General features: G+C 37.9%; 1 protein-coding gene across 8 annotated transcripts in view; it reads right to left on the bottom strand.

Moving 5' to 3' along the window:
* TRPM3 (transient receptor potential cation channel subfamily M member 3) overlaps positions 1–14,444 on the bottom strand; it is a 722,593-nt gene that overhangs the window by 105,942 nt on the left and 602,207 nt on the right. For all 8 annotated transcript variants that reach the window (XM_056804169.1, XM_056804172.1, XM_056804170.1 and 5 more), the window contains 2 exons: positions 11,999–12,166; positions 3,046–3,186 (listed from right to left, as the gene is read on the bottom strand). In XM_056804169.1, coding sequence (XP_056660147.1) covers positions 3,046–3,186; positions 11,999–12,166 — 309 coding nt within the window. The remainder of the gene's footprint in view (positions 1–3,045; positions 3,187–11,998; positions 12,167–14,444) is intronic.

The following is a 14,444-nucleotide window of genomic DNA, read 5'->3' on the forward strand; positions in this document are numbered from 1 at the left end:
CACTCTTCACTTACATGATTTTTTGTATATATTACTTTTTTATGTATATATTCCCTTAATACAGTAATTCTCAATGAATTAAAGTTACTGATTAGCCAAAGCACAATGGAGAGGTCCATGGTGTGCAAATATATATATATATATATATAATATGTAAATATAAATAAAATCAATTAGAATTGCAAAGAAGTGGTATAAAAAATACCACCAGATAGTCTTTATGCAAAGATTGAACCAAGATGTTGATTCACTTTGTTTAACTGCACTTTTCTATTAAACAGGAGGACTATATTGGTGTGTGTATGGGGTGAAGATTAGAGAGCTTTGGGGCAATGCCAGTGTTGTTAGGAGAATATAAACAAAACACTGACATTATTAATTATTTTAAAAGAATGTCATCAGAGAGATAATGTCTAGAAGAAGAAATTGGCCAATTTTGTAGTGAGAGTAAGGGAGAACCAAAGGGATAACACTTTCTTTTGGAGGATGAGATAATAATAACAATAACAATAGCTAACATTTATATAGTTTTAAGATTTGGACAGTGCTTTCATCCCAATAACTCTGAACAATGGATAACTCATGTATTGTTATTCCCATTTTCTAGATGAGAAATGAAGTGAGTGGCCCATGGTCACATAGGTAGTAAATGTCAGGGAAGGGGGATGAGCTGTGGCTCATTAGTGTGATACTGAGGAAGTCGCTGATGCAGGCAACAGAGCTTAAAATCTTAATTGGACCCATATGGTATTTTACCCAGTTTTAAAAGAAAATGTGGAGAACTAATAGTTCCTGGAAGCAGGGACTTTGGAAATTGGTGGGAGGCAAGGAGAAAGGGTGCCAGTTTTGAAGCAAAAACAAACTTGGAAAAGAAACTAGGAGAATTGGGTTGGAGGTATGGGCCATGTTGAAGCAACATGGCAGTTGGCCATATGGCAGGGCTAGGCCTAGAAAGTTAGATAGCTTCCTGTGTAGCCCAGGAACCTGGAATGACTTTTTTTCTGGCCAGATAAGTGATATTGTTCAGTTAGATTTACATAATTTGAAAATAAATAATCTTGTGTTTTGTGAAACTGCTTTAATTCGTCTACTTTACCTTAGCACCCAATATAATGACCTTGGAAAAAACCTAGTCTCTTTCCTTGAGTACAATAAAGGGAAGAAGGATACTGTCCAGCTGAAGCTGAGAGTATATGAGTGTTTTGGTGGTGAAATGGGGAACTAACTGCTGGATAGAACTGTGATACTTAGAAAGCAGATAAGGAAAAGAAAAAGCTTGAGAAAGAGAAAAGGATTAGATAGAGAATACCCAATGTGGGGTTTCCGTGCGAGCTTATTCTCTCTCTCTGCCTGGGAAGCAAATTCTTGACCCTATTTGAAATCAGGAGAAGTACATGTGAATTCTGGCATTGGCACTTCCTAGCTGTGTGGCCAGGGTCCTCATTCAACCTCTCTGATTCATCATGTATAAAATGGAGTTAATGATATTGGCACTGTCCAACTCAAAAAAAATTAGTTTTCTTGGACAAGATGCTTTTTAATTTTTAAAATGCTACCATAATAGGTGCTATTTTTCTTGTTACATGGATTTAAGAAAGACAAATAAGCAGAAAAAGGTCTAAGCAGTCCTTTGTTCCTCCTATATTAAGAAGGTACTCAGTGACAGCTGATTGCCGTGGTGGATAGAAAATATTTTCTGGGTATGCATATTGTACTACTTTCCTTGTCATGATTCTGGGCTGTCAATGAGCAATCTTGAGATAGATCAGCTTGCAGAATGTCTAATAGTTACAGAGCAAAAGCAATACTGTTTGATGATACCAGATTGGGATTAATTCTTCATATGTACTACCCACATTTCAGTTTCTTGAGGGAAGGTTGTTGGTGTTGCTTTTATCATTAGTATAGGACTGCATTCATTTGAGAAATACCAAATAAAGGCTAGATTATTAGAAATATATATATATTTACTTAGCCTTGATAATTTCAGAATTGTTTCTATTTTCCTGATCCATAAGATTCTTGAATACTTTCTCTGGTTATCTCTTTATCATTATTATTTGACCCTTTCTTTCTCCTAAAGCTGCCAGACTAATCTTGATCATGATTAAAAAACTTCAGGGCTTCTGATAATTTATGTGGTTAATTTCCATCTCTCTAGTTTGGCATTCAAGGTCTTCCATGATCTGGTGCCAATATATATTTCCATTTTTTCCCTTGAATTACTCTTTCTATTTACTCTGTGCTCTAGCCAAAGTGGATGGATGGTTTTATAACTGTTTTTCCTATTTCTGTAATTTTCTCCTTCCTCATCTTTACCTATTGAAATTCTATCCCTTTCATCCATTCTAAAAACAAAGCAATCCCCAAATGTTTTGTTAAAAATTTAACACTGAACATCAATACAAACAATTTATCTAAAAATCCATTCATTTAATAGCATAAAGTATTACAATTCTTCAATCACTCTTTTGAATTCTTTATCAGGATGCTTTGCTAATTCCTTTATTCTCCTTTATTCACATAGAAAAAAATAAATGCAAGAAAAATGCAAAATAAAATCAAGTAATTTTGTAGAGAAGGGGATGGAGGTGAGGAAGAGAGCATTGATGTCTAAGGAAACTGGGAAAGGCCCCCTATTGAAGGTGGTACTTAAATTGAGACTGCCAGGGACCTAAGGTTGCTGGAGGCAGAGTTTGATATGAGAGAACATTCTATGGGAGGCAATGTGTTCTAGCAGATAGAATAGTGGACTTGGACTCATGGGAAGTCTGGGTTTAAATCTAATCTCTAATACGTTACAGGATTAATTTCTTTAATAGTTTTCATTTTTAATGAACCAACAGAAATGCAGACCAAAGAAATGAATCTTAGAAATCTCCTTAATAGGATATAGCTCTTGGAAAAGAGTAAAGAAATGTCATTCTTGGCTTTGATTTCTATATTCCTGGCTCTTGCATAGAGTGAGGCATGTGCTCCTTTAAAATGACAGCAACTCTTTTCACTATCTATCATAAACAGAAAAATAATTAGAGAGATGCTTACTGTATAAAACCAAAACTTCACAATGGGTGCATTGTAGAATTCATATATTTTTCTTCCAAGGGGGATTAATCTGTGCCTGCTCTGAACTTCTTCTTCATCCTTCTTCCTTGAAGACTCCCCATTGCTTCGACCCAGCATTGCCTACAATAAAAATGATACTGCTGTGGATTTTTCATTATTCATTAAAGAAAACCCCTTTCCATCCTCCCAACAGGTAGAAATATTAGTTAGCCACAAGAAAAGGCAAAATTCAAGATGAGGCCATCGTATACCAGTAGAGATGAATGCTGGAGCTCCTTCAGGAGGGTCAAAAGAAGCTTTCTCTATTATGTCTCTATCAAATGTGGGACTTGGCATTGAGAAGTTCATTGTTCAAATCCATCCTCTGACACTTATTGGCTGTGAGACTGTGAATAACTCTGAACTCTTAACCTAAGACTATTTTCTCTTCCTGTAAATTGGGAATCAAAATACTGGCAGAACATGAGATTCAGATGAATCTCTGTGTAACATGCTTTGCAAACTTTAAAACGCTATATAAATATCAGTTGTTATTCTTTTTATTTTTTATGACCCTTACCTTCTGTCTTAGAGTAAAGGCTAGGCAAATAGGGGTTAAGTGACTTTGCCAGGGTCACACAGTTAGGATGGATCTGAGGTCAGATTTTAACCCAGGATCTTCCATCTATAGGCATCGATCTCAATCCACTGAGCCACTTAGCTGCCTCAGTTGTTTTTCTTAATAAAGGAAAAAGATTTAATTGGTTCCTCTCAGCAGAAGAAAAAAAACATTATTAAAAGAACCTGCCAGAGAGCTTAGACTCCACTGGTACAAAGTCTCAGGACCAAGAATCCTAGATTTAGAGGCATCAATTCTGGTCCCACCCACTTCTTTTTACAGATTTAGAAACTGAAGTTCAGATAAAGTGACTTGTTCCTGGCCACAGGGCTAGTAAATATCCCAGGTGGGATGTGAATCCACCACAGGAAGAATAGGCATGGATGGGTTACAATCCTGATGAAGTCACAAATGTTAGTACTCTAATGCTCTAATGAGCATTCAGAAGTAATTAGGTCTGAATGTAAGTTAAAAAGCCTTGATATTTGGTGGATGTGGGCAAAACATTTTAGATATTTCATTCATTCTAATTCAGATGTCTTATATTTCTGTTCTTTGTTTCTTCTTAGGGGGTGGGATGGGGAGGAAGAAAAGGGGGGACATTTTAAGGAGGAAGATTTAAAAGACTCAAAGTCTCAGGCTATGAAAAGAACAAATGTGAATTTCCCAGCAGGATGGACATGGATGCTCTAAAAAGTGAGAAACTTAATCTAGAGTCAGCCAATCTATATAAAGGAAAGGAAGCATGGGGGATACAAAAGGTCAATTGTACTTGAGATTCAGAAGATGTCAGCTGGGGCCCAGGATTGTCACTTAATAAGTGGGAAAGTGTTTTCACCTTTTTGTGTCTGTTTCCTTAAAATGCAAATGCTGATTTTTGAATTCTCTTACCTCATGGGGTTGTGATCAGAACCAGAATTTTTTTTCCCTCATTTATTAGATGAGGTAATGTAAATTATGACCTTTGTAAAGTGCTATAGAAATGTGAGTTATTACATATATTCCTGGACTATTAAACTTATTTTGAAAATAAATTATATTAGTGGTTGAACATAAAATGCCTCCTTGTAAATTGTTAGTGTTAAAGAACCCAATCTAGGTATATTTCTATGTGTAAACATCTAGAAGAGCCTTCCCCTGGTGACTCAGTGTGGATAGATGATTCTTGATGGATGGATAGAAGTGACACTAGATTTTTAAAGGCATTGGAGTATAGTCTCGGGTATATCAGGTGGGAAAGGCTTCTCTGGAAGGAACAGAACAGAAGTGGAATAATAACTAACACTTATATGGTATTCTTAGATTTACAAAGTACTTTTTTACATGTTGTCCTATTTGTTCCTCATAACAACCCTTTAAGGTATAGATAGAAGCTACTATTGCCCCTCTTTTACAGATGAGTTTACTGAGGTGAGAAAAGATAGTGAAATAAAGATGATATCTGAGACAGGATGAAAAATAATGATGATAATTCTAAGCTAACATTTATATAGTGGTTATTTGTGCCAGGCAGCTTTACATATATTATCTCATGTGAGCCTCACAAGAACCCTGGGAAGTAGGTTCTCTCTCCCCTTTATGACAGATGAGAAAACTGGGGCAATTTAAGGGAATTTCCCAGGGTCACATAGCTAGTAAGTATTTGAGGCTGTATTTGAACTCTGGTCTTCCTGACTCCATGGGCAGCATTGTTTGTACTTGTGCTGCCCAGATATCTAGAATTTAAGTGCTAGCTGTTATTCAATACTGATTTCACCAACATACCAATTTATTTCACTTTGATCTTTTCTTTCTTTTTCTTCAAAATTTATTTATTGAATTAATTAATTTCGAATATTTTCCCATGGTGACATGATTTATGTTCTTTCCCTTCCCTCTCCCACAGCCAATGAGCATTTCCACTGGGTTTTACATGTATCATTGATCAAGACCTATTTCCATATTATTAATATTTTCACTAGAGTTGATCTATTCTTTCTGCCCAGGAGAAACTTGTATTAGAGATTCATATAGGCAGGAACTCCAGTGTGGTGCTTTCTGTCTGGCTGAAGTAGTTCAGACTGATAGCCAATGACAGTTGCTCCCCCCTCCCCCAGATGGACCTTTGGGGAATAATGTCTTCTCCTTGTACAAGAATGCATTTTCCAGGGCTTTGCTTCTTGTATCCCACAATTTCCCACAAAATCAGATCTTTAGCGAGTGGAAGTGACCAGATCATCTTTTAGGTTTCCAGATATAAGAAAAGAATAGCATTTGCTGTATTATTTCTTGAGTTATGCCCTTATATTAAAATACAAACATACCCCTTGCTTATAGTTTTTGTTTTGTTTTGTTTTAGGTCTGTGATTTCATCAGGGTAGGGAGCCCTGTGAATAACATCTTAGGTGAATAAAGCTCAGCCCCTTCTATGCAACTTAGGGGAATAGAGAGGGCAAGTTATTTGCTCAGGATCACATAGATATTTTGGGTCTTTGGCTAGACCCAGGTACTTTGGAATAGTAGACAGAATACTATTCTAGTCCACTAGTCTTAGATGCAAGAAGACCTGATTCTCAGCTCAAGAATGCCAATGTCCTACATAGACACTTTATATTTAACAAAGGGGGTTCCTATTACACAACAGGCAGCAGTGCAATGAGCATCTTCCTGCTTAAAAGGTTATAGAATCTCAGAGTTAGATGGAACCTCTTAGGTTTTTTGGTTCAATTTGTATCAGAGTAAGAACCTGGGTTGATAGATGGAGAAAACCTCCCAAGGCAGCTCATCATTCCACTTTATGAGAGCGATAATGGTTAGGAAGCTTTTCCTTATTCCTAACCAAAGTCTTACTCTTACAGAATTTATTTTCAAATTCTGTTTAATATGCCTGGGTACATATGTAATGACTCAGAAACACTTTAAATAATATGTAAATATGATTATCAAATAACTCAATATAGATTATGTAATAACATATAACTCAACAATTCACATTTTTATGGCACATTACAAAGTAAATAATATATATTTTTTCATTTGATGAACTTTCCCTCTTTTAAATCCTTTTAAAAATTTCATATGAACTATTGTCTAGCTTCATTCCCACTCCCAGTATGTACATGAGCAGTTGAGTTTTTGAGTCTAGTGTAGGACTTTACATTTATCCCTGTTAAATTTTGTTTGATTAAATGTGCCCATCAAAATCTGTTTGAATTCTGTCATAGAAAGCATATTTCCTATTCTCATGTTAGATATCTAACCTGCATTCCTGTCATCTATAAATTTCATAAATAGACTATATATGCCTTCATCCACATCACTGATAAAAATGTTTAATGGTAGTGGGCCAAGACCAGAGAACTGGAGTATGAATAATTCTGTGGTATCTGACCCTGAGATTTGGAGGTCCAAACTGCGATTTCAAATAAGCATTTCCTTTCTTTGCATTTCTTTTTGAGAATTTAAGACCTTCAATGAGAACTGAGAGGAAATCTTCACCTCATAAAGAAGATGAGAATTTCTCTTTGCTTTGCAATACTCAGCTAATAAGCACTTATGAAGCTCCTACTATGTGCCAGGTACTGGGCTAAGTACTGGGGTTATAAAAATAATCAAAAGAAAATTCTTGTCCTCAAAGAGCTTACAATACCATGGGGAAGACAAGCTAGCAAAGCTGTACAAACAAGCTATAACCAGGAGACAGTGGGAAAATATTGAGAGAATAGTGGATTGCTGACCCTGTTACAAAGACATTTATGTTACCTTGGACAATTGCTGAATTTCTCTGGGCTTTAATTAACTTAGATAGAAACAACTCCATCTCTGTCTGAAGGCAAGACGGCCTGTTAAGAGCCCTTGCAACTTAAAGAGAGAGATGTTATGTGATCTATGAGCAAAATAACTCCCAGATTTCAATGCATGATTCAGGTTCATATCCAGGACTGACTATGAAGTATTTCTGGATTTTGGTCTGGGCTTGTTCTTTAAGGCAGTTGGTGGTATAGTGGATAGAGTACTGGGCTTGGAGTCAGGAATACCTGAATTTAAATCTAATCTCAGATACTTAGTAGCCACGTGGGACTGATAAAGTTACTTAATCTTTATTTGCCTCAGTTTTCTTGTCTGTAAGATGGGGATAACAGTATCTATCTCTCAAGGATGTGGTGAGAATCAAATGAAATAATAATTGTTAAGCACTTAGCACAGTGCTTGACACAAAGTAAGACCATATAAAATGAAAATGCCTCATCTATCCATCTATCTATCTATCTATCTATCTATCTATCTATCTATCTATCTATCATCTATCTATCTTTCCATCTGTTTGCCTGTTCATCCATCCATCTATCTATTATCTATCTATCTATCTATCTATCTATCTATCTATCTCTATCTATCTATCTATCTATCTATCTATCTATCTATCTATCTATCTATCTATCTATATCTATCTATATCTATCTTTCCATCTGTTTGCCTGTTAATCCATCCATCCATCTATCTATCTATCTATCTATCTATCTATCTATCTATCTATCTATCTATCTATCTGTCTGTCTGTCTGTCTGTCTGTCTGTCTGTCTATCTATCTATCTATCTATCTATCTTTCCATCTGTTTGCCTGTTAATCCATCCATCCATCTATCTATCTATCTATCTATCTATCTATCTATCTATCTATCTATCTATCTATCTATCTATCTTTCCATCTGTTTGCCTGTTAATCCATCCATCCATCTATCTATCTATCTATCTATCTATCTATCTATCTATCTATCTATCTATCTGTCTGTCTGTCTGTCTGTCTGTTTATCTATCTATCTAACTATCTATTTATCCATCCAACCATCTCTCTCTTCTCTCTCTCTATCTGTTTGTCTGTCTATCTATCTATCTATCTATCTATCTATCATCCATCAACACACGTCTCTCTCTCTCTCTCTCTCTCTCTCTCTCTTTATATATATATATATACATATATATATATATATGTCATTGGTATAGGAAACTCCAATTGTGGAAACTGTCTCCATAAATAAATAAAAATCAGCAATTCATCTGTTAATTTCTGGCCTTAGAGAATTGCTGGGACTGTGAGAGAATAAGTCACTCTCTCAAGTACCCACAGGCAGCAATTATTAGAGAGAGAATTTGTCTAGGTCTTGGAGGTCTAACTTCTCTCCTCTTTGCCACACTGCTTTTCTGCTGTACATTTCACCCTCTCTTGGTCTACACCTATGATTTCAGTGGTGGAAATTTCCAGGACAGAGATATGAAAACTCCCTTCACTACTAACTACTTGGAAAGATAAGTTGTGTTAGAGAGTTGTGTGTATGCAGAGCACTAAGAGGTTAATTAACTTGCCCCAAGGCATGCAGCTGGTATGCCAAAAGCAGGACAACTGCCTTTGACATATTAGGATCTGGATGTTCTGTAGACATATTAAGCTCAACATGTCTAAAAAAGAGCTCATTATCTTCTCCCCTAAACCCCAACACCATCCTCATAGTCCCTCAGGCTCACATCCTTGGAGTCATCCTGGATTCCTCACCATCTCTCACCTCCCATAACCTCTCTGTGGTGAAGGCTGTGCAACATCTCCCAAATAGGTCTCCATCTCTCTCCTCCACTACTGCTACCACTCTGGTGCTGACCCTCAGCACCTCATCCCTTGGTTACCGCCATGGACTATTGGTGGGTCTGTCTGTCTCAAGTCTCTCTCCACTCCTACCTCCAGCTGCTAAAGCGCAGTTCTGATCACGATGCTCCCATCTAATCAATAAACTCCAGGGGCTCCCTATGGCCTCCAGGAGAAAACAAGCTAATGTGTTTGGCATTTAAAGCCCTCCATGACCTAGCCCTACTCCCACCTTTCCAGGCTTCCTTATTCCCCCCAATAAGCAAAATGCACTCTTTGATCCAGTAAGACTGGCCTCTTGGTTCTTTCACAAGATATTCCATCTCTCTGCTTTGACCATGTTCTCTTCCTGTCTGCCATGTCTGGAATGTTTTTGTTTAATTTGGCTTATTGACTTCCATGGCTTATTTTAAGTCCTAATTCAAATCCCATCTTTTACAGAAAGCCTTTAATTCTAGAACTTCTGTTACTTTATTTTCCATTTATCCTGTGTATAGTTTGTTTGTATTTATGTATTTGTATGCTCTCTCCCCCATTAGATTATTAGCTCTTTGAGGGAAAAGGGTGTCCTTTGCCTCTTTTGGTATCCCTAGTGTTTAGCTTGGCACAGAGTAGGCACTTAATAAATGCTTATTGATTGATTGACTCGAACTTAATTCTTTCAGACTCTAAGGCCAGCCTTCTATCCCTTATACGACACTACTTCTCTTTGACTTTATTGGACTTGAATAAAGCCTTTGCCAGAAGCTGTTAGTGATTAATACATCAGAATGCATCAGAAGCTGTTAGTGATTAATGAAGGAAAGGAATCATGTCATCAAGTCACTTGTCTTCCAGTGGGAGACAGTGTTGCACAATGGAAAAGCTTTGGAGTTAGAGGATCGGCGTTCAAATTCTGCCTGTGATGCATACTACTTGGGTGACTTTAAGTAAGTCACTCAACCAAGTCTTTCCCCATCTGTAAAACCAGGTTGGATTAAATGGCCTTTGAATTCCCTGCCAGCTATCTTTCCTTCCAGAGCTCAGAGGTATATACCTGTAAGACAGGCTCTATTATTATCCCATTTTACAGAGAGTAGTGTGCCTTTTGATCCCTCCCTTCCCATTCTCTTCCATCAACCCCATAAATGAGAAAATCTCTTTTGGGCAATGACAGCATTGCCATTGGATGGGAGTAGAGGATTAGGTAAGTCTTTATGGCTCCTGCTCAGTGTCTCCAGAGATATAAAGAAGGCCTTTGTTCCCCCCCAGACAGGATAATATTTTTAGCTCTTGGATAAAATCCAGGGAACATCACAGTGTCAAAGTGGGTGTTGTAGGAGCCTGTCCCCTCTCCAGCTGCCTGATATACCCTGCAGCATAAAACATTTGTGCTGAGATAATTGTATTCAGAGAAAAGCTAATAAAAAACAACCTTAGAAACCACAAAATTCAATTAGTCCTGCATTTGCAAATCTGAATCCCCCCAAAAGATGAAAGCTAAGCCTCTGATTGGCATAGGAGAATCTGCTGAATGAAACTAGATGAGGCTAGGAGCTCACCAAACTACAAACTTCCTCTGTTTCTTTTGAGTGCCTTGAGGCTGTTTCCTCACCTCCTTGTTATTTTGCTTATTATTTTTTTAAACCCATACCTTCTGTCTTAGAATCAATACTGGGTATTGGTTCCAAGGTAGAAGAGTGATAATGGCTAGGCAATGGGGGTCAAGTGACTTGCCCAGGGTCACACTGCTAGGAAGTGTCTGAGGCCACTGGCTCTCTATCCATTAAACCACCTTGCTGCCCCCATGCTATGCTCTTATATTGAATTCCTTTGTCTTGTTTTCCCTTGGTCCCACTGAAGAGTTATGAACTGGATTTTGAGCTCAAAAGGACCTTAGGGATCATCTATTTCAACTCCCTCATTTTGCAAATAAGAATATGGAGGAAGATAAGAGAACTTGAGGAACCTTACCCATGCTCAGGGCAACTAGGTGGTGCAGTGGATAGGGCATTGGGTTTAGAGCCAGGAAGAAATTATCTTTCTGATTTCAAATCTGGCTTCAGATACTTACTAGCTATGGAATCTTAGGCAAGTTACTTCATCCTATTTGCCTCAGTTTCCTCATCTGTAAAATGGATTGGAGAAGGAAATGGAAAACCACTCCAATATCTTTATCAAGAAAACCCCAAATGGGGCCATGAAGAGTTGGGCACAGATGAAATGACTTAACAACAACAACAACCCAAAGACACTCAGCTAATAAGTGATTTGAACCTGGATACTTGGACTGCAAATTCATCATTCTGTCCATTGTGCCATCTTGACATCCCTGGTTAATTGAGCCCCTGATACATCAGGTTTTCTTTTTTTTTTTTTTAACTGGCACCTTCCATTTTAGAATCAATACTGGGTATTGATTCCAAGCAAGAAAAGCAATAAGGGCTAGGCAATTGAAGTTAAGTGACTTGCCCAGGGTCACACAGCTAGGAAGTGTTTGTGTCTAGATTTGGACCCAGGAACTCCCCTCTCTGGACCTGGTTCTCAATACACTAAACTATCTAGCTGCTCCCCATCGGGTTTTCTATTGATGTATAGAAGGAAAGTGTCCCAGGCTTCTAATTTTAATGACTAATCAGAAGCATCAGGCTTTAAAAAAAGTACAGGTAACAGATCTGAGGATTCTCCCCTGTAGCCATAAACAGTCATTTCAGACAACAGGAGGCTGATTTTCTTACTGTCAGTTCCATGTCCTCTTCGTCTTTTTCCTTCACAGGCTTCTCTGGTTCCTCGGGCTCCTTCTCTTGTAGGTGGATCTCGTGGGCCTGAGACATGTAGGGCATGTCATCTTTGTTCTTGAACTCCAAGCTGAGAATTGAAGGAGGAAGTAGAATTCCTAGAATTACCTAAAGCAATGATAATGATAATAATAATCATCACCTTTAACAGATTAAGATGATTGTGGTTGCTTAGTGTCAGTGGAAATAGGACCTAATACTTCTGACTGGGTGGACGTGAGTGAATGGGAGTAGGAATGACGGATCACTCTGGGATGAGGGAAGCCTTTTCAGCTCTGGAGGGAACGTCATGCAAGGGAGGATAAAACTTTTCATTCTGGTAGGAAAGTCGAGAACGATTTTACCAACAAGGCAATGTTAATCGTTCCATTGGATGTTCCTTCTTTGGGGAGAGAGGCAGAAGGGACACATGCTTGGCCTGGACAGAAGTGAAGAGGACGACAACCCACCTCCCACTCTAATGATCATTCATTCCATCATTAACTTTATTCTTAATTAACTCATTTACATTATTAAGTGTTTATAATTTTATTAAGTGTTTATAATGTTATAATGCATTATAATGTGTATAATTTCTTAAGTATTTATAATGTTCCAGGCTAGGTATAGAAGGTAAGAAGACTAAAAGTCAAACAGTTCCTGCTCTCCAGGTTTTATTCATCGACAAATATAAGTCAACAGAATTAGAAACACTCATTGACGGTTTTGTCTGAATTGACCACAGTCTGTAATGACCTTCCATGTTTCTCTACTATGAGTCCTATTCCTGACCAGATGCTGGGGAAAAGTCAATAGGAAAAATGATTCATTTCAGAGTGTTTCCCTGGCATCGGTTCTTGAAAGAAGCACATAGGGATCTCTATTCTAGAATGAGAGGGCGATGGAGATGGGAGCTGGATTTGTGATTTCATCAGACAAGGGAATTTCTAGCATGGAAGCTCTCTCCACCGGCAAGGATTAGCACTCCTCTAATGGCGACTGGATCAAGGATCAAAGACAGGGAATGGGAAGGGGTCTTAAAGATCCTCTACTCCCCAACCATTTTACAGAGGAAGAACCAGAGCCTTAGTGAGGTGAAGTGATTTGCCTGTGCTCACAAAGGTAATAAGTAACAAATTCAGCTCTTGTTGGTAAATGTTCATTTCCCCCCAACTCCCTCATAGAACTTCACCAATACATAGCAGCAGTTTGCCTAGAACTTAACATTTCTAGGGGCAGTGAGAGATTGAATGATTTCCCATAGTCACGTACATAGCTAATGTGCATCAGGGATGGGTCTTGAATCTGAGTCTACCTGATATCCATCAAAGCCTAAAGAGGCTATATTAACCAATACACAGTATTGATTCCAAGATGGAAGGTCAGAGTTTAAAAAAAATAAAGAAAGAGGCTATTTGAGCATTATGAACCACTTCTATAAAACAACAGAATGCATTTGGTGTTTATTATTGCTATGGGATAATAAAAGTTGTTCCTATTACTTATTTTAGTCATATCTGACTCTTTATGACTCCATTTGGTGTTTTCTTGGCAAAAATACCGGGTTGGCTTGCCATTTCCTTCTCCAACTCATTTTTACAGATGAAGAAACCGAGGCAAAAGGCCTTAACCAATTCGCCTAGGGTCACACAGCTAAGTAAGTGTCTAAGGTCAGATTTGAACTCAGGAAGGTGAGTCTTCCTGATTCCAGACCCAGTACTCTACCCACTGTGGCACTGGGCTGCCCCATAATAAAAGCTATTAGAGACATTCCACTCATGGTCAAGGACTCTTGTTTAGGGCTAGTGTGCAAGGGTTCTGAAGAGCCTGAGCTCCGTGAACACGTATCAGGGGTTTATGAATTCAGAGGGAAAAGCCAGGATGTCTTGGCTTTCACCAGTCTCTAATTGGAATGGAGCATTTTCTTCAATTATGAACTATATATATTTCCTCCATTCCTAAGTTTGCTAAATATATAAACGTATATTTATTATATACATATTCACAATGTACGTATCGATATAAACATATACATATATATATATACTTGCATTCATGTGCATATATCTGTGTGCATATACACATATTTGGGTATATATATGCATATATCTCTCTATATCTATATCTATACATACACATATTTCTGAGAAGGGGGTCCATGACATAAAAGAAGGTTGAGAAAGAATCTCTCGATGAAAGGATTTTGCCCTTGCTATGTACTCTTGCCTCTACTCCTTACTTTCAACTTTGCTGGCCAAAGTTTATGAACAGGAAACATTGTCCCTGTTTCCTTTTCCAAAGCAGTCCCCGCAAAGGCAGAAGAACTAAGAGTTACGTTGGAGGGCCACTGACAAGAAAAAAGGGAATCCATTGATATAAGAGCATGACTGTGGATCCCAGGTGATTG

Source organism: Monodelphis domestica, chromosome 7 (genome assembly GCF_027887165.1).
Source record: "Monodelphis domestica isolate mMonDom1 chromosome 7, mMonDom1.pri, whole genome shotgun sequence".
Lineage (NCBI taxonomy): Eukaryota > Metazoa > Chordata > Mammalia > Didelphimorphia > Didelphidae > Monodelphis > Monodelphis domestica.